The sequence below is a fragment of the Capra hircus genome, chromosome 22 (assembly GCF_001704415.2).
Source record: "Capra hircus breed San Clemente chromosome 22, ASM170441v1, whole genome shotgun sequence".
Lineage (NCBI taxonomy): Eukaryota > Metazoa > Chordata > Mammalia > Artiodactyla > Bovidae > Capra > Capra hircus.
The window spans coordinates 25,967,805-25,993,997 of record NC_030829.1 but is presented as its reverse complement, the minus strand read 5'-3'; the positions used below and the strand labels follow the sequence as shown (position 1 = coordinate 25,993,997).

The window sequence follows — 26,193 nt, the reverse complement described above, 5'->3', positions numbered from 1 at the left end:
TCCCTCACCATCTCCTGAAGTTTGCCCAAGTTCATGTCCATTGCATTGGTGATGCCATTCAGTCATCTCATCCTCTGATGCCCTCTTCTCCTTCTGCCCGCAACGTTTCCCAGCATCAGGGACTTTTCCAATGAGTCAGCTGGTGGCAAAATGACTGAAATACTGGAGCTTCAGCTTTAGCATCAGTCCTTCCAACGAGTATTTAGAGTTGTTTCTCCTTAAAATTCACTGATTTGATCTCCTTGCTGTCTAGGGCACTTTTAGGAGTCTTATGCAGCACCACAGTTTGAAGGCATCAATTCTTGGTGTTCTGCCTTCTTTATGGTCCAGGTGTCACAATCATATGTGACCACTGGGAAGACCATAGCCTTGACTGTATGAATCTTTGTCGGCAGAGTAATCTCTCTGCTTTTCGACACACTGTGTAGGTTTATCATAGCTTCCCTCTCAAGAAGCAACTGTCTTCTGATTTCATGGCTGCAGTCACCATCTGCAGTGATTTTAGAGCTGATGAAGAGGAAATCTGTCACTACTTCCACCTTTTCTCCTTCTATTTGCTGTAAAGTAATGGGGCTGAATGCCATGATCTTAGTTTTTTTTTTTTTTAATAATATTTAGTTTTAAGCCAACTGTTTCACTTTCCTTCACTTTCATCAAGAGGCTCTTTAGTTCCTCTTTGCTTTCTGCCATTAGAGCGGTATCATCTGCATATTTGAGGTGGTTGATGTTTCTTCCACCTGTCTTGTTTCCAGCTTGTAACTCATCCAGTTCATTATTTCTCATGATGTGCTCAGTAGATAGGGTGACAGCAGACAGCCCTGCCGTATTGCATTCTCATTCTTGAACCAATCAGTTGTCCCATACAGGGTTTTATCTTTTGCTTCTTGATCTGTGTATAGATTTTTCAGGAGACAGGAAAGATGGTCTGGTGTCCCAATCTCTTTAAGAACTTTGCACAGTTTGTTATGATGCACACAGTCAAAGGCTTTAGCATAGTTGATGAAACGGAGGTAGATGTTTTTCTGGAATTCCCTTGCTTTTTCTCTGATCGAGCAAATGTTGGCAATTTGATCTCTGGTTCCTCAGCCTTTTCTAAACCCAGCCTGGATATCTGGAAGTTCTTGGTTCGCATAATGCTGAAGCCTATCGTGCAAGATTTTAAGCATGACCTTACTAGCATGAGAGATGAGTGCAGTTGTCCCATGGATGGCACATTCTTTCGTAATACCATTTTGGGGAATTGGGATGAGGATTGACCTTTTCCAGTCCTGTGGCCACTGCTGGGTCTTCCAGATTTGCTGACATACTGAATGCAGCACCTTGATGGCATCATCCTTTAGGGTTGTGAATAGCTCTTCTGGAATTCCATCACATCCACTAGCTTTCCTAGTGCTTCCTAAGGCTCAGTTGACTTCACACTCCAGAATGTCTGGCTCTGGGTGGCTAACCACACCATCGTAGCAATCTGGTTCATTTAAGATCCTTTTTTTGTATAGTTCTTCCATATATCCTTTTCATCTCTGCTTGATCTCTTCAGCCTCTACTAGGTCTCTACTATTTCTGTCTTTTATTGTGGCCTTCTTTGGGTGAAATACTTAAGTATTTATTCTTTCTAATTTTTTCCCTCAGTGATGTGGATACAGAGATTATTGAAACAGCCCCGATCATAAATATTTTTACAATATAATGAGAGGAGTTGGAGAAGGAAATGGCAACCCACTCCAGTAGTGATGCCTGGAGAATCCCGTGGACAAAGGAGCCTGGCAGGCTGCAGTCCATGGGGTTGCAAAGAGTCGGACACGACTGAAGCGACTTAGCAGCAGCAGCAGCCTGGTAAATAAATAACAGGTTGTGGCATTACATGAAATAAGACAAAGACAAATGCTATTCTTACTTAAATGGGTATATTCTCATTTATCTGTGGAACCTAAAAAAGCTGAACTCACAGAAATGAAGAGTAGAAGAGGGGCCGAGGTATGGGTGCAATGGGGAGATGCTGGTCAAAGGGCACAAACTTCCAGTGAAAGGTGAGTAAGCTCTGGGGATCTCATGTAAAGCATGGTGATTATAGTTACCAATACCGTATAATACCCTTGCAAGTTAAGAGATTAGATGTTAAATGTTCACATCCCACAAAAATTTGTTAATTATGTGAGGTGATGGTGATGGGGGTGTTAAAAAGTACACATACATTATGATATGTGTGCTTTAGCTTTCAGAAAAGCAACAAAGTTAGTCTCTAGAAATGTAAAATCAATGTATAAGTTAAAATCTTGAGACCTGAGTAAGTCATTACTGGCTAAAGTAGGAAGATACAGCTTTTCAGGGAGAGAGAGTTAGATGGGCAGAGCATGAGGGAACACAGTGGGCCCAAGGAGTTGTAAATATTTGTAAATACCACTGGTTCCTTTTTGGGTGATGAGGGGAGAAAAAGGTGGTAGGATAGGAGGAAATTACAACCAAAAAACCCCACCATTGCTACCAATTTTAAGAATTTGTGATTTTCCAGGTACAATATTAGGTAGAAATGTTGCCTCACTGAATTCTCATACCATGTTTGGAGGATGTAATATCTTGGCTTTATACATATCAATCTAGTTATTTATAAAATATATAGAACTGTTTTATGAAAACCCATTTTCCATGAGTTTGCACAAGGAGAAAAGATGAGTTTGTATATTATGTTCCGAGGTTTGCACATTATACTAACCTGATGGGGAAGCAATGAAACCACATCAGCACTTATGCGTGGCTTCTGGACAGTTAGTCCCCACCTATAGTTTGCGTCTGTGTGTGTCTTCAAACAGGGTAACACAGATACCTATGAAGAGTGAACTTCCTTGGAAATACCATATAAAAAACTCCACTTCCCTTTTCCTTCTATCCAGGTTGCAGATCCTGGCCCCACTTTAACACTAAGTATTTAAGCACTTCTACCTGATTTCAGTATGGGAAGAAAAAGATCATTACTGGGTTTCAGAAAGATACTGGTCAAGAAACTGGTCAAGAATTTGAAGAAAGAAATGAAAGCTTAGAGAAACGGTTAGAGAAAAGTTTTAGAAGCCTGCTGTAATATGACAGCAAGTGAAATCATGAGAGAATCTAGAGAGGCAATGATAGATTGCATGACAGCAACAAAAATGAGTAAGATTTGTTGAGGACACTGAGGGGACTCAAGCTTTTAGCTCTGATCATGGTGGGTTGTGTGTGTGTGTGGAGGGGATTGATGGTGCTGAGACGGAAATTGCCATAAGAGGAAAATGAATGCACCTCTGGATTTTCTGTTTAAGGAGTCTAAATGTTGAGGTTTGAGTCTTTCTGATAGAGATAGCTTATAGGTAGGCAGGAATATGATCTGAAGCAGAGTCAACGGGGCTTCCCTGGTAGCTCAGCTGGTAAAGAATCATCCTGCGATGCAGGAGACCCTGGTTGATTCCTAGGTCAGGAAGATCCCCTGGAGAAGGGATAGGCTACTCACTACAGTGTTCATGGGCTTCCCTGGTGGCTCAGACGGTAAAGCATCTGCCTGCAATGCGGGAGACCCAGGTTCAGTCCCTGGGTCGGGAAGATCTCCTGGAGAAGGAAATGACAACCCACTCCAGTATTCTTGCCTCGAAAATCCCACGGATGGAGGAGCCTGGTAGGCTACAGTACAGTCCATGGGGTCTCAAAGAGTTGGACATGACTGAGTAACTTCACTTTCTTTCTCTCTTTCAGGATATTCTAACTGTTGATTGAGAAAAAGTGCACAATATAAGGGTTAAGTTTTATTTGGAGCAAAATGAGGACAGTGGCCTGGGAGACAAGATATTAGTTCTGAGAAATTGCTCTGAAGAGTTCAAGGGGAAGTTCAGTATATGTATGTGATTTTGGTGAAGATGGTACATGCAATCAAGTCCACATTTTTTGCAAAAGGTTATTGCTAGTCACGAAAAGCAGATGTCACCATTTATCATCTTAGTGCTTTTTTAGATATGAAGGGATGCAAAAATTGGGCTCATAAAATCTCCTGAAAGTATCTAACTATCTGAAGTCCTATTCTGCTAGTTTTTCCCAGAGCACAGAGTGCCTCATTTCTGATCTCTATGCTGAGGTGGCAAGCAGGATGTGTTGGAGGTCAGTGGTCACAGCAGCTTGTGATTTAATCCTTGTAGAGGCAGAAGGCAAGTACCAATTTTAAGTTGGCACAATGCATATAGTATTGTCTTTGGAGTCACAAAACAATATAAAGAAAATTTCTATAGTAGAGAGAATGTTCTTTGTACTTGGAAATATCCAACAAATGAGTTAACGTTTTAATGAACTTAAAAATGTTTGTAAAACTGGCAGCGACACAGGTCCTAAGTATAATTTTTAGCCAGAGAAGTTTAAAATCTTTCAATTTTTTTCCAATCATTTTTTCCTAAACAGAAATGAGCAGAAAGAAATATCTTGCCCATGAAAAGCCTCATGGTCTTTTAGGTGTTAGTTCTATAAATAGGACTTTATAATTTTGTTGCCTTAAAGACACACAAGATAAGACTCTTGGGTACAAGTTTTATTCAGCAACCTTACTGAGGACTATAGCCCTTAGGCAGCCACTCACTTAGCTATGAGAAAACTTCTCTGAAGAGGTAGAGAAGAAGCAATCTCTCTCTCTCTCTCTCTCTCTCTATATATATATATATACACACACACACACACATATATATATACACATATATATATATATATCATGTGCACACAATTTCAGTTGTGTCTGACTCTTCGCAACCGCATGGACTGTAGCCTGCCAAGCTCTTCTGCCCACTGGATTTCTTAGGCAAGAATACCGGGGTGGGTTACCATTTGCTTCTTCAGGGCATCTTCTTGACCCAGGAATTGAAACTACGTCTCCTGTATTGGCAGGCGGATCTTTACCACTGTGCCACTTGGGACACCCATGCATCTATCTAAGGGTCCGTCTATCCAAAACACAGAGTGCCTCATCCTGTTTTTCATCCTGAATTCCTTTTGGTTGCACAGAAGGTGGGCAAAGGCAGTGGGATATGACTTAAACCTTGTGGAAGTGTTTGGTAAACCCACATTCTTTGGTTCTTCTTTGTTCACAACTTGCCTTTTCACTCAACAGAATATCATAGATACATGATAGCATTTGTGTAAAAATAGATAAATTATACATCATTATATAATATGTTTCCATAGAAAAATATCTGGAAGTGGTCATACCTTAAGTGTTGGCTGGGGTGAGGAAGAAGAGACATGTGTAATCTTTTCATCTAATTATTATAATTACATATTAATTATTTTAATATGTATCATATTTAATAATTTTCTATAAAAATTTCATAAGGGTATATTTTTGTTATAAAAAGGGCAAAAAACAAAAACTTTAAAATGGTATATGATAATGCCCGCTGAATGCAATTTAAAAAGTATTAATATTAGAATCAAATGGCATAAGATTATTTCACATTGTTAACGTATGTGTTACAGAAGCCATATAACTCTACCACAGAAAGTTGTATCTAACTAGTTATAGTACAGATAAACAAGGTAATCAGTTGTGAATGATGTATAAGGTGATGATGTTTTCTTGTTCTTATTTCTTGTTCATGAAAAACAACTACAAGATAAAAAGGGGTTAGAGATCTAGGTCACCAGCCCAGAACGCTGCATTAATTCTTCTCGTAGGAGCAGAAAGGATTATCAGTCAACTTTGTCAGCTCTAATGCCATCTAATGTTTATAGTGCCATAATAAGAGTAATTGATAAACCGAAGGAAATTGCAAGCTTTTTATAAATTTCTCTTAAGTACCTCGGAATCGTACTTTGAATTTTATGACTTGAAGAATAGGATTGCTTTTTAGAACTTGTTTAGTGACCAGCTTTAAATTTCTAACATAACTAGGCATTTGTACATCTATTAGACTTTTGTAAAAAATACTTACACCTTTTTATAAACTTGAGTAAAGAAATCCCACTTTGGCAACCCCTAGACTGTGACAAGGCATAAATATTATTTCCTTACTGTGTCCCAGAACTCCCTGATCATAGTTGATTTGCTTCATTATATTGCACCTAAAAGTTTTGAATTGACAAGAAGAATACTTTATGAACTACAAATTTAAAGAGAAAATGAGTTGAAAGTTATAGTAGTACTATATGGTTTTTAGCATTTTTAACCAATAAATTGCCTTGGATGCTTTTGCCTCATAGAATGGAAAAAGAAATGTGGGAGCAAAGCAGAAAAGATGCAAACAATTAACAAGCACTTGTGAGATGGCTGGATGGCATCAACAACTCAATGGACATGAGTAAGCTCCAGGAGTTGGTGATGGACAGGGAAGCCTGGTATACTGCAGTCCATGGGGTCGCAAAGAGTTGGACATGACTGAGCGACTGAACTGGGCTGAACTGAACTGTGAAATAGTATAGAGAGAAAATAAGCAAGATACACCCAAATTGTGGTCTAGTCATCTTCATCATCCAGTCTGTCCTCCCTGAATGACTTAGTAATGACTTGTCCATGTGCTTGACAGTCATTATCAATTATTAACAGCGATGACCCTCCCAATCAGTATCAGAACCTTAAGTGCTTTTTGAATATTAAAGGAAAAATAAGACCATACTCAAGTGCCAGTGGTTGGAATGTATTCTTTATACCTTTGAAAGTAGCCAAGGTTAAGGTTAATGGTATATAACTTCTTCAGATTTATGAGTATCTTTGTTGAAAGTGCCTCCACATAGGAAGTTCATATCATATAATAATTTCTTGCTGTTTGCATCTTGACCCCATCCATTTTTTTTCATCATTTTTGTAGATACTGATAGTTTCCAGGACTTAAAAGAAGATGAGGGTTTTCATTCTTCTCTCTCTCAATGTGGTTATCAGGTGCTTTGGGACATGGACAGTCTTAGGCGGAAGTTTCCCAGGGAAATAAATATTTATTAAGCATCAAATGTACACATGTGCTCATATATATGTGTGCTCACAAGCATGCACACCACATTCAGTTATGCCCTCTACTCTGTCAGCTCAGTGGAGTCCTGGGCACTAAACTTTCAAGGCATTGTGTTAGAATTCTGCAGGAAGGGTCCATAGAGGTGTTGAGTTGCTGTTCTAGTTGCTGTATTCAGCTACTCTTTAAATTGGAAAGAGGAAAAGACGGTCAATGCAGGAATGAGTAGGATTCTTAGCCAAGAGTACAGTGGACTTGTAGGCTGTAGGGCTTGCTTGATTTTTATATCCTATTTATGTAGGGGTGCTTGTTTCTGGACAAATATTTCAAGTGAGTCCTTCTATATCTTGAACACTATTTGTTTTACCATGGAACATTCTTGTAACATTTTTCCTGGTGATGAACAAGCCATCTGATACTTGAAAAAATAAAGATAGTTGAAGCACTTGTAATGGCCAATTCTACATTTGATTAGAAATTGAGAAGAGTTTTGATTAAAACCTTTCAAATATTACCTAAACTATGCATGCATGCATGCTTAGTTGGTAAGTTGTGTCCGACTCTTTGCGACCCCTAGCCCGCCAGGCTCCTGTGTCCCTGAAATTTGCCAGACAAGAATATCGGAGGGGGTTACAATTTTCTTCTCCAGGGGCTCTTCCTGACCCAGGGAATGAACCTGAACCTCCTGTATCATAGGCAGATTCTTTATCACTGAGCCATCTGGGAAGATTATGGGTTAGAGGTGGCACTATGGTAAAGAACCCAGCTGCCAGTGCAGGAGTCAGGAGAGACTCCAGTTCAGTCCCTGGGTCAGGAAGATCCCTTGGAAGGAGGGCATGGCAACCCACTCCAGTCTTCTTGCCTGAAGCATCCCGTGGACAGAGGAACCTGGCAGGCTACAGCTTATGGGATTGTAAAGAGTTGGATACGACTGAAGCAAGTTAGCACACGCACATCATATCTATGCAACTCTAACATAGTTCATGTTGAAGTATTCTAAAGTAATTGTAGAAAATGTAGTACTTCACTTCTGTTGACAATTGTCAGAACCACTGAAAGCTATGCAAATAGTTGGCCTCAAATAAACCCTGATAAAAATTAGTCATATTCATTGAAAGTTCTACTTCTGTGAGCAGTTGTTATTGAAACAAGCCTAGCAATGTTTACATCAATGTTTTACATATAGAAATCCTTGCTTAGTTTAATGACTAATTAGGAAAATTTAATTTCTGAGTTGTCTTTGAACGAACAACAAAAAAGATGTATTTAGAGTTTTATCAACATTGTACATTTATGCAGAATATATTCTTTTGTGAATGAGTGTATGAAATTCATTCATTCATTTATAAAGGTTTATTGAGTGTCTCCTATGGTTTTGACATGCGGAATAAGGATGGACAGGATCTGGCATGTACCCCGAGGTGTATAAAATCTCTTACAAATATGTGCATGAAGCAAGGGCAAAAATAACTTGAGAACCCTTATTTTAGTTTTATAAGTAGAGCATGCACATGAGAAACATTTCACTAATACAGAAAACTAAAAAAGGCATATTAAAACCATCTAAAACCTATGTATGTTTTTAATAAATTTTCTTTTTTAAAATGTAATAATTTTTATAATATTGTGTATAATTTATTCTTTAAAAATTATAAATAAAAATTATAACTATACATGTCCCCCACCCCACATAACCCAGATGCCACCCTCATTTGGATGCAGTAGGCTAGAGGAACGCAAACTGGTTTGCTCTCTTGGGAACTGGTAATCTGGAGTACCTCTAGGAAGGAAGCTAATATAATGTTTTGTGTCACTAGAACTCCCTAAACGGTTTAAAAAGTGGTGACACAAATTTATACATATGCAAAAATTCACTGAGCTGCACACCTAAGTTTTGTATACTTTAGAACATCTGTGTTATTCCTCAGTTTTTAAAAAGTTCACTAGGTGATTATCACTGTGTAAAAGCTTTATGAGAAATGGCTCAGTACATGAGTTACATGTTGGGGTATAAAATAGATCATTTTCTCCATCGCTGTAGTCAAGTGACCTTGAGATCTGGTTCTTTTTCTTTTTCTCCATTTTGAAAGGATTTGAATTACATATTGTCTCAGAATACTGCTTGGTAAGAATTTGGAGTTTATAGGTAAATAAAGGGAAAACAGACAGAAGATGTTAGATTCAGTTCTAGTCCTGTCAGTGTTCAAGCACAGTATTTTGCTCTTTAATCAAACAAATGGTATTATATTAATGATATTAGTTTATCCAACATAATTATTAATTAATGGTGACATTTTCCCAATAAAATCAATTCGCTCATAGTGAAAATCTACATTTCTTTCATCTCCTGCAGGGAGGGTGAATTAAAACTCCAAACAATTCTTTTGTCTTGTCACTTCAGTGACATGAAACAGTTTGAATGGATTTAGCTGTAATGTACAATATTTCCTTTGTTTTCAGAGCAAAAAGCCCATTAACAGTTATTTCAGGATTACCGTGTTTATGACACTTGTAAATTGATTTATGGTATTAGCCAAGCATGTGAGTGAACAAAAGCCTTTTCATTTTCTTTGTGTTTATCCTTTCCCAGTTTCAAGGTGTTGAGTGATTCAGATCACACTTTAGGCTTATGGAAATATGCTGGACTTCCTCCCTATAAGACCTAATTTTGGAATGAAGGGAATCGTTTAGCTTGACAAGCACATAAAATGGAGTTGCGTAAAGGGGCACTTGAGGTCCTAGGGAAGTGAGGGTGACATCCACCCCATCCTGAAAATGTCAGATTGCTTTATATAAGACACTTTGTGTTACAAAGTGTCACTAATTCTCAAGCCCTTATTTTTGAAAAGAAAATGCAATTTACATAATTCTATGATATGACACCAAGCCAGACTATTACACAAATCTATTGAGTTATTTTTAAAGCTGTAATTTGGATACCAATGTCATAATATATCTCTTCCTGATGATTATAATAAAAGTTGCTGATCTATTTCAAGCTTCTTAGTTGAAAAATGTTATTTAATGATTTAGCATGCATGAAGTTAATTCCGACCCCTAGAAATCATGGTGGCAGCAGCAACTTCATGCTGTTTCTCAGTAAAGAGGAATGTCAACACAGCACTTTTGGGGGCTGATTACCTTCTATGCCTTCTTTAGAAATGGCAGATGGACAGCCGCTGACATGGCTGCTTTGTGTAGCTGCTGCAGTAGAAATAAGGCTTTTACAAACGGTGGTCACGAGAGTTTTTTTTTTTATCTTTTGAAGCTGATTTATTATATTTTCTCTTTAGAAATTTGACCTGAGCATGTTTGTGAAAAATTATTAACAGAAAATGGCAAGAATGTGAAAAATACCACCAAGATAAATTTTAGTATCTTGAACTAGCTGCCTTCTAAGCTGTTTTTGATCCATTACCTCACTGGTCAGATTCTGGTTCATTTTAAAAGGAAGTAGGAATATCCGTATTTTGAGATGAAATTATATGAATTTGTGTTACATTATTTCCTTCAAGGAAGAAAGTGCTTATAATTCAGTAGGACCTCTGGAGAACAATAGTGTCAGAGGTTTTTGAGTAAACATGACACCATTACTGTTAAGTGTAAAAAACAAGTGGCTGTTAGGAATGATTATTATTCAGAATATATTAACAAAAGCAACAAGACATTTAATTTTAAAATACTTGCATTTCTCTTCAGTTTAGAAAGGTAGCATATAATAGTTCAGTGTAAAAATGTAATCTTGATTTATTCTATTCATTTTTGCCTTTCTTATACTTCATTAATGGAATTTAAAGCAGACTCCAACAGAAACAATGCAAAATCAGTGAGTTAAGACTCAAAGCATGAAAGAAATACCAGAAGGCATCAAGTATTCTACTAACAGCTACCCAGATTAAAATAAATACTATATTTGGGGTTTGTATTTTCTTTAGTTGGACCATGACATTACAAACTCATAAAGCAATAAGAAACAAGCATTGTGTTATATTATATAATTGTTGTTCAGGATGTGTGGAATAGAGATACACTTACCCTCATAGGGATTCCAAATTTTACGAATCTAGTTCAAACAGAAGAGGTCTGGATAGCATGGTAGCCTTAAAGGAACCTTCCTTCCTATTGTCTTTTGTTCTACAAGCAAGCTAGTGGAAGTTCTCAAGACTTTGTGTTGCTTTAAGGCACCTCCTTACTGCTATTGGAATACTTCAGGATAATCTCTGATTTCCATTGATTGAATAAACATTAAAAATGTCTTTATTGTGGAAATATTAAAATATACCTCAAAATAAAGAATTTCCATATACATCTATTGCATGGCTTCCGCATTTATCAATACTTTATCGATTCTTTCATTCTTTCTGCACTATATCGGTTAGCCCTTTCTGCGTTGCAACCATGCTAAAACAGATTGATTTCATACAATAAACATTTGTTATTGTTGCTTAGTCTACCGTTTGTTCCAGTGTATAGAGGATGAAATATAAATATATATTTTTCCTTTACTCTTTTACTCCTCTTGAGTGGGTCTCTGAAACAAAAGGCATATTAAATAAAGTTGCATGTTTCTGTTAATCTAAGTTTTATGTGATACAGGAGCCCTCAAAAAGAAATAAAGACCTGAACAAGTGATTATACCTGAGTTTTTTTCATGCTACATTTGAGAAAGAGCAGAAAGTTGTAGAAATGTGTTAGGAAAAAAAGGCATCTGAGCTAAGTGCAGTGACCTGCAGGAAACTTGGCAAGGTCTGTTTATTTCGATTCTTGGCAGCATCCCTCCATCTTCAGAGATAAGGATATTCCTTTTCCTCGTGGTAGAGGGAGGGCAGCTCTTACGTGAAGGTTTTATGAATTTGCTTCAGGGGAAGGTCAAAGAGTCCTTCAGGCCTTCCCATTCCTAAAATTCCTTCAGCTTAAAATAGTCAATACGTCAAAGTGCATGTTTGGGGGTAGGGTGTCCTGAACCCCAGGCAAGACACAAGCAGTTCTGCTGATCTTAACCAGTCTTGGACGGATACTGATCAGGCTGGCTCTTAGACGTGTGTCCAACTGGCAGGTCATCTGGGGCTGGCTCATTTAGGGTGCTGTCCTTCTACATTGGTCCTGGCTGGCTGTTGGCCAGGATTATAGAGAGTGATGGCAGAGTTGTCACTCATCTTCCAGTAGGCTAGTGCAGTCTATACTGAGCAGAGTTCCAAAAGAGAATAAAACATGCATGAGTTCTTGAAGCCTCAACTCAGAGCTCACACTGTTGGTCAAAAGCTGACCAGATTGAAGAAGTGAGGAAATACATGTAAAGTCATCTGCCAAAGCATGTGGATGCATGAGAATGGAAGACGTTTTGTTATCAATCTACCATGGTCCACCCACACCTAAAAACAAACAAAAAAAAAAAACAAAAAAAACAAAAAAAACTCTCCTATTTAGTAGAGTGTTTAAAATCTATTAATATTGTTTCACCAGTAAATACAGTCAGCACAAACAAGACCGGGGGCTGACTGTGGCTCAGATCATGAACTCCTTATTGACAAATTCAGACTTAAATTGAAGAAAGTAGGGAAAACCACAAGACCATTCAGGTATGACCTAAGTCAAACCCCTTACAATTATACAGTGAAAGTAAAAAATGGATTCAAGGGATTAGATCTGATGGACAGAGTGCCTGAAGAACTTATGTGCAGAGGTTCGTGACGTTGTACAGGAGGAAGGGATCAAGACCATCGCCAAGAAAAGAAATGCAAAAAAGCAAAATGGCTCTCTGAGGAGGCCTTACAAATAGCAGAGAAAAGACGAGAAGAAAAAGGCAAAGGAGAAAAGGAAAGATATACCCATTTGAATGCAGAGTTCCAAAGTATAGCAAGGAGAGATAAGAAAGCCTTTCTCAGTGATCAGTGCAAAGAAATAGAGGAAAACAATAGAATGGGAAAGATTAGAGATCTTTTCAAGAAAATCAGAGATACCAAGGGAACATTTCATGCAAAGATGGGCACAATAAAGGACAGAAATGGTACGGACCTAACAGAAGCAGAAGATATTAAGAAAAGGTGGCAAAAATACACAGAACTGTACAAAAAAGGTCTTCATGACCCAGATAACCACAATGGTGTGATCACTCACCTAGAGCCAGACATCTGGAATGTGAAGTCAAGTGGGCCTTAGGAAGCATCACTATGAACAAAGCGAGTGGAGGTGATAGGTTCCAGTTGAGCTGTTTCAAATCCTAAAAGATGATGATGTGAAAGTGCTGCACTCAATATGCCAGCAAATGTGAACACTCAGCAGTGGCCACAGGACTGGAAAAGGTCAGTTTTCATTCCAATCCCAAAGAAAGGCAATGCCAAAGAATGCTCAAACTACTACACAATTACACTCATCTCACATGTTAGCAAAGTAATGCTTGAAATTCTCCAAGCCAGGCTTCAACAGTACGTGAACCCTGAACTTCCAGGTGTTCAAGCTGGTTTTAGAATAGGCAGAGAAACCAGAGATCAAGTTGCCAATATCCATTGAATCACTGAAAATGCAAAAGAGTTCCAGAAAAACATCTGCATTATTGACTATGCCAAAGCCTTTGACTGTGTGGATCACAGCAAACTGGAAAATTCTTAGAGAGGAATACCAGACCACCTGACCTGCCTCCTGAGAAATCTGTATGCAGGTCAAGAAGCAACAGTTAGAACTGGACATGGAACAACAGACTGGAAAGGAGTATGTCAAGGCTGTATATTGTCACCCTGCTTATTTAACTTCTATGCAGAGTACATCATGCGAAATGCCAGGCTGGATGAAGCCCAAGCTGAGATCAACGTTGCCGGGAGACCTATCAATAACCTCAGATATGCAGATGGTACCCCTCTTATGGCAGAAAATGAAGAAGAGCTAAAGAGCCTCTTGATGAAAGTGAAAGAGGAAAATGAAAAAGTTGGCTTAAAACTCAGCATTCAGAAAACTAAGATCATGGCATCTTGTCCGATCACTTCATGGCAAATGGATGGGGAAACAATGGAAACAGTGAGAGACTATTTTTTTGGGCTCCAAAATCACTGCAGATGGTGACTACAGCAATGAAATTAAAAGACACTTGCTCCTTGGATGGAAAGCCATGATCAGCATACTAAAAAGCAGAGATATTACTTGGCCTACAAATGTTGGTCTAGTCAAAGCTATGATTTTTCCAGTAGTCATGTATGGATGTAAACATTGGACTATAAGGAAAGCTGAGTGCCGAAGAATTGATCTGTGGTGTTGGAGAAGACTCTTGAGAGTCCCTTGGACTGCAAGGAGATCCAATCAGTCCATCCTCAAGGAGATCAATCCTGAGTATTCATTTGAAGGACTGATGCTGAAACTGAAACTCTAGTACTTTGACCACCTGATTCATTTGAAAAGACCCTAATGCTAGGAAAGATTGAAGGTGGGAGGAGAAGGGAACGACAGAGGATGAGATTGTTGGATGGCATCACTGATTCAATGGACATGAGTCTGAGTAATCTCTGGGAGTTGGTGATGGACAAGGGAAGCCTGGGGTGCTGCAGAACATGGGGTCACTCAGAGTCGGACATGACTGAGCGACTGAACTGAATTAAATAGTGAAAAGTGTTTTAAGTCATTATGATTTTATTACTCTAATAGAAGCCAAACAAGTTATCTATACTCTGAATCAAAATATTATTACCAGAGGCTATATCCTAGTTACCACTAACAACAAAGTTACCATCAGTGTCACTAGTAGTAAATTGCATTTATTATCCTGTCATGTACTCTAGGGCTTCCCTTATAGCTCATTTGGTAAAGAATCTGCCGGCAATGCAGGAGGCCCCAGTTCAATTCCTGGATCCTCTGGAGAATGGATAGGCTACCCACTCCAGTGTTCTTGGGCTTCATTGGTGGCTCAGCTGGTAAAGACTCTGCCTGCAATGCGGCAGACCTGGGTTCGATCCCTGGGTTGGGAAGATCCCTTGGAGAAGGGAAAAGCTACCCACTCCAGTATTCTGGCCTTGAGAATTCATGGGCTATATAGTCCATGGGGTCACAAAAAGTCGGACATGACTGAGCAAACTTTCACTCATACACTCACTTACTCATGTATGCTAAACGTATATTACCTCACTTAACACTTGCTAAGGATGCTTACAGGGCGGCAACTCTTATATTCGTTTATAGAGGTGAATGGTAAAGGTTAAGTGAAGTGCCCATGGCTACATGATTAGTGAGTGATTGCTTTGAAGTCACGATAAACTGACTCCATTCTCCATATTCTTATTTACTACATATTGTTCTCTTTTGTGGCTGGTTAGCAGGCTGCAGTATCTTGACATTTACTTACGGAGGCCAGGTGAAATGAAAAGGCTAAGCCACCTCTCCTCCAGTTCCTAAAGCAGAAAAGGAATTTAAGTTAAGGGAGTAAGTTGTTCACAGATTTACCACAGTGAAGCTGTGTTAAGAACATGAGACAGATCTATGGGTTCACTTTCTAATGTTGTTGATGCGTGTATGTTAGAGGCTGCTGTTTTGGAGAAGCAAAGACCTTCATTTTCTTATTGCTGTATTAGAAGCGGCTCATGTATGCACACCTATCCATGTTTCTGATTCTGTTAAAACCAATGTGTTCTTAGTTGTTGTCATGCTAGTCATTCTGGAAAAGTTAAGGAAGTCAGGAAGGGTCAATTTAATAACAGTGAGACATCCATTTCCTTTTGAGTGAGATGTCATGAATATTTTGTTTCTTTCTGAGCAGGATCTAGTATGGCAGGAAGATATAACCCAGTTGGTCCAGAGTCCTGAAAATTCGTTGGTTCTTTTTTGGATCTGAGTTAATGTCATTTAATCAGCTTTATGTACCTATGCCTCAAGAATAGTTTAGTATGTTTTTTTATTGTCTTAGTGTCAGCACCATCCTGAGTTGCAATAATGACTTTTATCTTGAGTTCTGATGTAAAGCATTAAATTCATATTCTTTCAAAAATATTTTTTCTTTAAATTTATGGCTGTGCTGGGTTGTGGTTGCTGCATAGGCATTTCTCTAGATGCACAGAGCCAGGGCTGCTCTCCAGCTGCAGTGTGCAGGCTTCTCATTGCAGTGGCTTCTCCTGTGCAGGCCTCTCATTGTGGTGGCGCACAGGCTCTAGGGCATGCAGACTTCAGAAGCTGCAGCAGGTGGCCTCAGCAGTTGTGGCTCCTGGGCTCTCGAGCACAGCCGCAATAATTGTGGTACCATGGCTTAGTTGCTCTGGGGCTTGTGGGATCTTCCCAGATCACAGATCAAACCTGCTGCTACTGCTGCTAAGTTGCTTCAGTCGTGTCTGACTCTGTGCGACCCCGTAGACATAGACGGCAGCCCACCAGGCTCCCCCGTCCCTGGGATTCCCCCGGCAAGAACACTGGAGTGGGTTGCCATTTCCTTCTCTAATGCATGAAAATGAAAAGTGAAAGTGAAGTCGCTCAGTCGGGTCAGACTCTGTGTGACCCCACAGACAGCAGCCCACCAGGCTCTGCCGTCCCTAGGATTCTCCATGCAAGAACCCTGGAGTGGGTTGCAATTTCCTTCTCCAATGCATGAAAGTGAAAAGTGAAAGTGAAGTTGATCAGTCATGTCCGACTCTTCGCGACCCCATGGACTGCAACCCACCAGGCTCCTCCGTCCATGGGATTTTCCAGGCAAGAGTACTGGAGTGGGGTGCCATTGCCTTCTCCAATCAAACCTGTGTCGTCTTCATTGACAGGCGGATTCTTTACCATTGAGCCACCACAGATTCTCTAAATTTGTATTCTTTGAATAAAGGTAAATGAGAATGTGCTCTTATTGTTACTGTACTGTTGTAAAACCTAATTACTAAACAATATGCCCTTTTATGCCTTCTGACTGTGAGATTATGACTGACTTTCCCTTTTCAGTATGAAAGCTGTTTGGTGCTGTCATCATCATCACATAATGGAGTGTTGCTTGCAGGGGTTCATATTTTAACTTCCAGTGACCTTTATGTAACACCCTCTTAACATATAAGTCTCAGGTAAATTGAAGCTAGTCCCTGCAGGTGATAAGGTCAGATATAAAACTAACCATTACCGCTATTCTGGAAACTAAGGATGTCATCATTGTTTGTTATGGGGCTGAATTTATATGCTTATTTTAAGCTAGGGCTTCAGTGTGGCATGCTTTTATGGGAGAGAATTTCTTGTATCAAGACCATGTGGTTAAAATCATTAAAATTACAAAAGTCATACAATCACTGTAGAACAATTCATATCTATGAGATATTTTACTATGGCAATTAGAGACAGTTGAGCTCACTAACCTAAATCAGTAATTAATTGAAATTAAGCCTGTTCTCACTTATTTGGCTGTCTAGTATTTTTATTCTCTAATTTAGGGTAGGATGATAGATTAATCTGGAAATTTGGTCTCACAATAGCATTTGAAAGCCTCACCTTCTATAGATAGAGGACCGCTCAAATACATAAAATGCCTTTAAATCAGCATTGACTATTGGTGGAACAGAATATTAAATAATAAATTGCAGGTAAATGTTTATATATAACTATAAACAATGAATTTAGATTACCATTTTCACAGTACTTCAAGAGAAGGAAAAGGAAAATTCGAAGGTCAAGGAATTAACATTTTCATCTTACTTTTTTACCTTAGAAATAGCTAAATGATTCATTCTCTCTCTACAAATAATGTAGAACTGAGTTTTTGTCCTCAGGCAATGTTCTGCTTTTTATATAATGAAATCAATTTTTTTCACATTTTATTTTGTTGACTGGGATAATTCATTTCACCAGGAAAATGGTGTCATTGAACATAATAACCTTTTTGAAAATAACTTTTAATTACCATCGTAAGTTATTTTTCATTTTAGGAAATATTCTGAACCACTCAAGGGTAGTTTTTTTTTTTTTTTCCAATTTCTATTATACAAATGGGTCAAATGAGATCAGACAAAGTAAAACTGGCATTACTCTAAGAACAAAGATTCATGACATTTTGTGGGGAGGTTGGGAGTATTTTCCTTCATGATCAATATAACTTTAGTCAAAATATAAATGTATTGTTGTCGTTTTAGACTTTCTGTTTTATAACAGTAACACAGTAGCATTAGTTACTACTTTGGATTTTACCTACTTGCGTAAATGTATGGAGAGCTCTAGTGCATAATATCTTGAGGTACAACTTGATGGGAATTTTTAAAAGTCAAGATATTTGAAGTTAAATATAAATTAAATTGCTTATCTGACTCTACTTACATTAATTTTTCTACTAGTTGTAATGAATAAATAAGTAAATTATTTTTACAGAAAAAAATTAAGTACCTGGGAAAACTAATTATCACATTTTAAAGCAAATTCATTTTTAAGGATACATTATATCATTTGCAAGTTTCCTCTCCCATTTAATAGATTGCCTTTTCATTGTAGCAGTGGTTTCCTTTGCTGTGTAAAAGCTTTTAAATTTAATTAGGTCCCATTTGTTTAATTTTGCTTTTGTTTCCTTTCTTTTAAGAGACAGATCCAAAACATTATTTTAACAATTTATGTCAGAGAATGTTCTGCTGATGTTTCCTTTTAGGAATTGCATAGTATCTGGTCTTGCATTTAAATCTTTAATCCGTTTGAGTTTATTTTTATATATGAAAAAAATATTATAAGTTCATTGTTTTACATATAGCTGTCCAGTTTTCCCAGGACCGCTTATTGAGTATTCTTGCCTGCTTATCATATATTTTTTCCTTCTTCGTTGTAGATTAATTGACCTTAAGTGACTGGGTTTATTCTGGGCTTTCTGTTTTGTTTGAGCGATCAGTGTGTTTGTTCCAGTACCGTACTGGAATCTTCTTTTTCAAGATTGCTTTGGCTACTTGGGGTGTTTGTGTTTCCATACAAATTTTAAAATTATCCATTCTAGTTCTGCAAAAATGCACTTGGTATTTTGATAGAGATTGCATCGAATCTGTATATTGCCTTGGGTACTGTGGTTATTTTAACAATATTAATTCTCCTGATTCAAGAACACAATATATCTTTCCATTGGTTTGTTTCATTTTTAATTTCTTTCATCAATGTCTTAGTTTTCTGAGTAAGGTCTTTCACCTCCTGTTGTTGTTCAGTCTCTCAGTCATGTCCAACTGCTTCCCCATGGACTGTAGCCTGCAAGGCTCCTCTGTCCATGGAATTCTCCAGGCAAGAATACTAGAGTGGGTAGTCATCCCTTCCCCAGGTGATCTTCCCAGCTTAGGGATTGAACCAGGATCTCCTGCATTGCAGACAGATTCTTTACCATCTGGGCCACCACGGAAGACCATGTGATGGTCATATATGGCCTTTATTATGTCAGAATGTCTATCACGAAAAAAGAACACAAATAACATATATTGATGAGGATGTGGAAAAAGGGGAACCTTCGTATACTGTTGGTAGGGATATAAATTGGTGCAAGCACTGTGGAAAACAGTATGAAGATTTCTCAAAGAGATAAAAATAGAACTAGCATATGACCCAGCTTTCTGCTCCTTGGTATATATCTTTGAAAACCCCAAAAGACTAATTTGAAAAGACACATGCACTCCCAGCTTTCATTGCAACACTGTATAAAATTGCCAGGGTATGGAAGCAACCTAAGTATCCATCAACAAATGAATGCATAAAGATGTGGTATATACGCATACATACATCCATACATACACACAATGGACTACTCAGTCATAAAAGAATGACATTTTGCCATTTGCAGTAACATTGATGGACTTGGAAGACATTAAAGTGACAAATACTGTATGATATCACTGATATGTGGAATCTAAAAAAACTACAACTTGTGAATAAAACAAAAGCAAGAAGCAAACACAGATATAGAGAACAAACTTATGGTTATCAGTGGATAGAGGAAAGTGGGGGAAATGGCAATCTAGGGGTAGGAGGATAAAAGGGTTATTAAGGGATTACATGAAATTATGTGTGAAAAACTTTTAAAAATTGGGAATCACTGTAGAAGTTAAAGAAACATTCATTCAATAAAACAATTCAGGTCAGTTCAGTTGCTCAGTCACATCCAACTATTTGTAAGCCCATTGACTACAGCACTTCAGGCTTCCCTGTCCATTACCAACTCCTGGAGCATATTCAAACTCATGTTCATTGAGTCAGTGATGCCATCCAACCGTCTCATCCTCTGTTGTCCCCTTCTCCTCCCACCTTCAATCTTTCACAGCATCAGAGTCTTTTCCAGTGAGTCAGTTCTTTGCATCGGGTGGCCAAAGTATTGGAGTTTCAGCTTCAGCATCAGTCCTTCCAATTAACACCCATGACTGACCCCCTTTAGGATGGACTGGTTGGATCTCCCTGCAGTCCAAGGGACTCACAAGAGTCTTCTCCAACACCACAGTTCAAAAGCATCAGTTCTTCGATGCTCAGCTTTCTTTATAGTCCAACTCTCACATCCATACATGACTACTGGAAAAACCATAGCCTTAACTAGATGGACCTTTATTGGCAAAGTAATATCTCAGCTTTTTAAAATGCTGTCTAGGTTGGTCATAGCTTTTCTTCCAAGGAGCAAGCATCTTTTAATTTCATGGCTGCAGTCACCATCTGCAGTGATTTTGTAGCCCAGGAAAATAAAGTCTGTTGTGATTTCCATTGTTTCCCCATCTGTTTGCCATGAAATGCTGGGACCAGATGCCATGATCTTAGTTTTTTTGAATGTTGTATTTTAAGCCTGCTCTTTCACTTTTATCAAGAAGCTCTAAAGTTCTTCTTAGCTTTCTGCCATTAGGGTGGTATCATCTGCATATCCGAGGTTATTGATATTTCTTCTGGCAATCTTGATTCCAGCTTGTGTTTCATCCAGCCCAGCAGTTTGCATGATGTGCTCTGCATATAAGTTAAATAAACAGGTTAACAGTATACAGCCTTGACATACTCCTTTCCAAATTTGGAACCAGTCCATTGTTCCATGTCTGATTCTAGCTGTTGCTTCTTGACCTGCACACAGATTTCTCAGGAGACAGGTCAGGTGGTCTGGTATTCCCATCTCTTTCAGAATTTTGCACAGGTTGTTGTGATCCACACAGTCAAAGGCTTTGGTATAATCAATAAAGCAGAAGTAGATGTTTTTCTGGAACTCTCTTGGTTTTTCAGTGATGCAACAGATGTTGGCGATTTGATCTCTGGTTCCTCTGCGTTTTCTAACTCCAGAGTGAACATCTGGAAGTTCAGTGTTCACGTACTGTTGAAGCCTGGCTTGGAGAATTTTGAGCATTACTTTGCTAGTGTGTGAGATGAGTGCAGTCGTGCGGTAGGTTAAACATTATTTGGCATTGCCTTTCTTAGGGATTGGAATGAAAACTGACCTTTTCCAGTCCTGTGGCCACTGCTGAGTGTTCACATTTGCTGACATATCAAGTGCAGCACTTTCACAGCATTATCTTTTAGGGTTTGAAATAGCTCAACTGGAATTCCATCACTAGCTTTGTTCATAGTGATGCTTCCTAGAACCCACTTGTCTTCACATTCCAGGATGTCTGGCTCTAGGTGAGTGATCACACCATTGTGGTTATCTGGGTCATGAAGATCTTTTTTGCACAGTTCTTCTGTGTATTCTTGCCACCTTTTTTTTTTTTTTTTTTTTTTTTTGCCACCTTTTCTTAATGTCTTCTGCTTCTGCTAGGTCCATACTGTTTCTGTCCTTTGTTGTGCCCATCTTTGCATGAAGTGTTCCCTTGACCTCTCTAGTTTTCTTAAAGAGATCTCTAGTCTTTCACATTTTAATGTTTTCCTCTATTTCTTTGCATTGATCCCTGAGGAAGTCTTTCTTATCTCTCCTTGCTGTTCTTTGGAACTCTGCATTCAAATGGGTATATCTTTCCTTTCCTCTTCTGCCTTTCACTTCTCTTTTCTCTGCTATTTGTAAGGCCTCCTCAGACAACCATTTTGCCTTTTTGCATTCCTCTTTCTTGGGGATGGCTTTGTCACTACCTCCTGTACAGTGTCAAGAACCTCCATCCATAGTTTTTCAGGTAGTCTGTCTACCAAATCTTATCCCTTGAATCTATTTGTCACTTCCACTGTATAATCATAAGGGATTTGATTTAGGTCATCCCTGAATGGTCTAGTGGTATCATAAAACAGTATATTATTATAAACTATTAAATAATAATATATAATATATTATAAATATTATACAATAAAATTAATATAGAACAGTAAAGTATAATAAAACAGTACATGATAAATAATGTTTGAATATGTATTATCATGCTTCAGAATAAAAACAAAATCAAGAAGGTAAGGAGAAATTTATATTTTACCCTTAATATATTTCTGTCAACATGGAATGAATAAACTTTCTGCTGAAGTGGAAATTAACTGATGCGCTTATGTTTTCTTGAGGCAAGTCTAGATTCATGAATTTTAGTTGTAGTGGCTGGTCCTTATCCATTCATTCTTCCTTATTCCTTTCCCTGTATCCTGCTATTTACTTTCTATTAGTGTGATAATTCTGAACATGAAAAGTTATTTTGCCAGGGAAATAAAATATTAAAGTTCTGACAGTGAACAACTCAAATGAGGTTAAATGCTTAAAATAAAGATTGAAAAAGAGTCACCTTTTGAAAGAAATTAGCTAACTGAAGTTACTCTCAGCCACTGACATTCATTAGAGTGTACTAGAGTACTTTCCAAGTAAAATTTCCTCTGATCAAAAAAAAAAAATTATGGGAGTAGTTTATGGTTTACCATATCAACTGTCCTTTATTTTAAATACAAAGAGGAAAAACTTACATTTGTATGCAGTTATTTGAGAACAGTCTGATAAAGAGGTAATTATTGCCAACAGAAAAATATATTCAACTTCTGTTGACCATTACAGTACATGAGCTTAGGGTATGTGTTACTGTTTTGTTTGTTTGTTTCCAGGTTTGTTTGTTTGTAACCAGCTTCCGATCAAAAGTAAGAAAAGACATTACAATTTTCCTTCTTTCTGGGCTGCCTCCTTCCTGAAGAGCAATGGAGGTATTGTTAAGTGGAAGAGGATTAATCACATCTCTAATTTTCTTCCTGTTAAAATTCTCAACAGCTGTTGATATACCACTTTCAGGTAAAGTGACAATATTCAATATCTACTTTGGAAGTCCATATTTGCATTTTGATTTTCAAGTTGAATAATTATATATTGAACATGTGATTTTTCTGCCATATTTCTACCAGTCTTATAGCAATTTACATGGAATTCATGTTCTCCTTTTAAATTTTTCAGAAGGCTTATACTTGGCTGCTTGCTATAATCAATTATTTTGCAGCTCAGGCTTTTATACTTGTAGGCAAACTTGGCACATAACAAGAAATACAACCTATAGATCAGGTGGTATTTTACCATGTAAGGTAATCTGCAATATTAGCAACAGTTATTTCTTTTAGGTGTTTGATTAGTTTATTTTAGAGAGAGTCGTGACTCAGAAGTTAATGGAATTCAACCAATCAGGACAAAAGAGGAACTGAATGAACTTTGTATTGTTTCTCACAATAATTATCTATTTAAGAATGAAAATAATTAGAAAAATATTGAAAATGCATTTTTTATAGTACACAACTAAAAGTGTAATATGATAATACCTCTGCAAATTTAAAGCATTCTATGGAGTGAATTCATATCAAAATGTTAGTCATTTTGGGGGTATATGTCTTAGCATATGTTGGTATCAATAAAAATGGATGCAAACCTTTAACCATTACAAATCAACTTGAACAAGTTATAGTAACTAGAAGTTGAGAAATAGTGTACCTGGAAAAACAGTTTATGTAATAATGTATCAAGTATTTAAAGTACAGTTTAGGAGAATTTCTCTTGTTTATAAGCATTTGGGATTATTTACATATTTTTATGCATACAGTTCAAGTATTGATCCCTACTGTCTTCTTTTATATCTAATTTGGAGAGTCATAAAATAAGATATATTGATCATTATAATCTTAGCATGGGAAATATTCTTTGCAGATCATGTAAACTTCAAAGGATCAGTCTTGACCTCAGACCTGTTGTACAGATGTACAAATTTAAAGCTCTGTTTTATTCAAAGTGAAAATCTGTTAGCCTACACATCATATATATTGGCCTATATGTACAAACACTGGTTAAAAACCTGAAATGATACATCTTTAGTTGATTCTTTGGGTTCGAATATGCAGTGCCAAATTAAGAGCAAGGTTCTTAGCGATCCTTATGGAAAAGAGGTTAATAATTACATTTTCTTCCCAGTAGTGCCAAAGATGTACTGGGATTCCTGATTCAGATTTCTGAGCAGAGACTATACATTTTCCTTCCATCTTTTCTCATTTAGTTCATCAGTGGTGATAGGAAATGTTGTATTAGTACATAAGACACATTTTTTAAAATTTCTGGTTGTCTCAGTTACTTATGCATTTTCATGCTGTAATGTCCTTAGACAACAATTGTTATAAAATATTAATGACATGTTTTCAGAACATCTGAAAATTACCCATTTATTTCAGTACTCTAGAGCTCTCATTGGCAAATGAAGTAAGGCAGGTATTCAGTTTGAATGTCAATGAGTCTGGTGTCTCTGTAATTGGCCTAATTATGGAGGAAAAGATTTATAATGTAGAATATATATTCTTATAAACACCCAAAGGTTATTAGCTTCATTCCCTGAATAATTAGTTATGGCTGAGACTTTACAACCTTAGCAAATTTAACAAAGAATAATGTTCTAATAAACAAGTTGTTCACAAGTTACTAGCTGATATCTTAGGGACCATTGCTATTGTGCATCACTCCTCATCAGTTATAACTGTAATAACATTTAAATAATAGGAATTTGCAATATGCTCAAGACCTGCTCTACACAGAAAGAGGTGGTAGTCAGAACCAAGTAAATGTCAGTGAAGATTTGAATGTTTTCCACGTGTTATTAAAGTGTTTATAAATGTCCAGTTGGATAATCCTGAACTTGGGCTAATGCCGCTAAAGTGGTAAAATTCCATTATCAGATTCATTAGGAAAAAGTAAAGAATTTTAGAATTGGAAATGGCTGAGTTGTTATACTAGGCTGGCCATTGGTGTTCAAAATGTGATTCATGGACCACTCAGAGTCACAGAGATTTGTTCAGGCAGTCCATTGATCAAATGTTTCATAATAATACCAAGATGTCACTTTTTACTTTTCCACCATGTTGATGTTCCACTGTGCACTGATGTTGCAAAAGCAATGGTGCTAAACAGGCACTTGCCCAGCATAGATCAAGGCATTGGCACCAAACTTATGGAATTCCCAGGACCATATACTTACACTAAAATGACAACAACAAAAAATCTTAAAAACCACCAAAAAGTAAAGTTTTGCTTAAGACTGTCCTCGTTGAAACAGTTAAGTGTTATTGATTTTATTAAATCTTCATCCTTGAATACATTCTTCTTAATATTCTGTAGGATGAGTTTGGAAATAAATATAAAATAATTCTGCCATGTAATGAAGTACTATGACAGTCTGTCTTCCTTGATTGTGTCATTATGTGAGTGCCAAGCCAGATATCATTTTTATTGATAGAAAAAATGGATATTTTCCCCAAAATGAACCAAGGGAGCTTGTCACTTCAACAGAAATAACTGATAAAATATATATTGTCAGTGATAAAATATGAGTGTTTAGGCACATATTGGAATTGTGGAAAGCTTGCATCGTCTGTGAGACTGACAGCATCTCCACATTTAAGGCATTTCCAAGATCAGCGATATTAACAAATGTGAAATTTTAATATTGTGTAATGACATGTGTCAGTATTTGGAAGATTTATATAACTCAGTTAACTGATAGTTTTTCCAGATGAATATTACATGTCACAAAAACATGCATGATTTAAAAAGCACCCGTGGATAAAACATTTTAATATGACAGAATATGAAAATATATCCACAGGGTTTCCGATTTCATATTGCAAGAAACCTTTAAGAAATTATGCTTGGTGAGTTTTGGGGGTACTATCCAAAAACAGTGCCCACGGAAATCAGAAAGTGAAAGTCGCTCAGTCATGTCTGACGCTGAGGTCCCATGGAATGTAGTCCATGGAATTCTCCAGGCAAGAATACTGGAGTGGGTAACCTTTCCCTTCTCCATGGGATCTTCCCAACTCAGGGATCGAACCCCAGTCTCCTGCGTTGCAGGTGGATTCTTTACCAGCCGAGCCACAAGGGAAGCCCACAAAAATCAGAAAGAACTATAAAATATCTCAGCCTTCTTTT

At 37.6% G+C, this 26,193-nt stretch overlaps 1 protein-coding gene across 3 annotated transcripts in view; it reads left to right on the top strand.

Annotated features, from left to right (window-relative positions):
• CHL1 (cell adhesion molecule L1 like) overlaps nt 1-26,193 on the top strand; it is a 229,538-nt gene that overhangs the window by 107,852 nt on the left and 95,493 nt on the right. For all 3 annotated transcript variants that reach the window (XM_013973659.2, XM_005695720.3, XM_005695721.3), the window contains exon 3: nt 22,854-23,034. In XM_013973659.2, coding sequence (XP_013829113.2) covers nt 22,944-23,034 — 91 coding nt within the window. In that variant the 5' untranslated portion in view covers nt 22,854-22,943. The remainder of the gene's footprint in view (nt 1-22,853; nt 23,035-26,193) is intronic.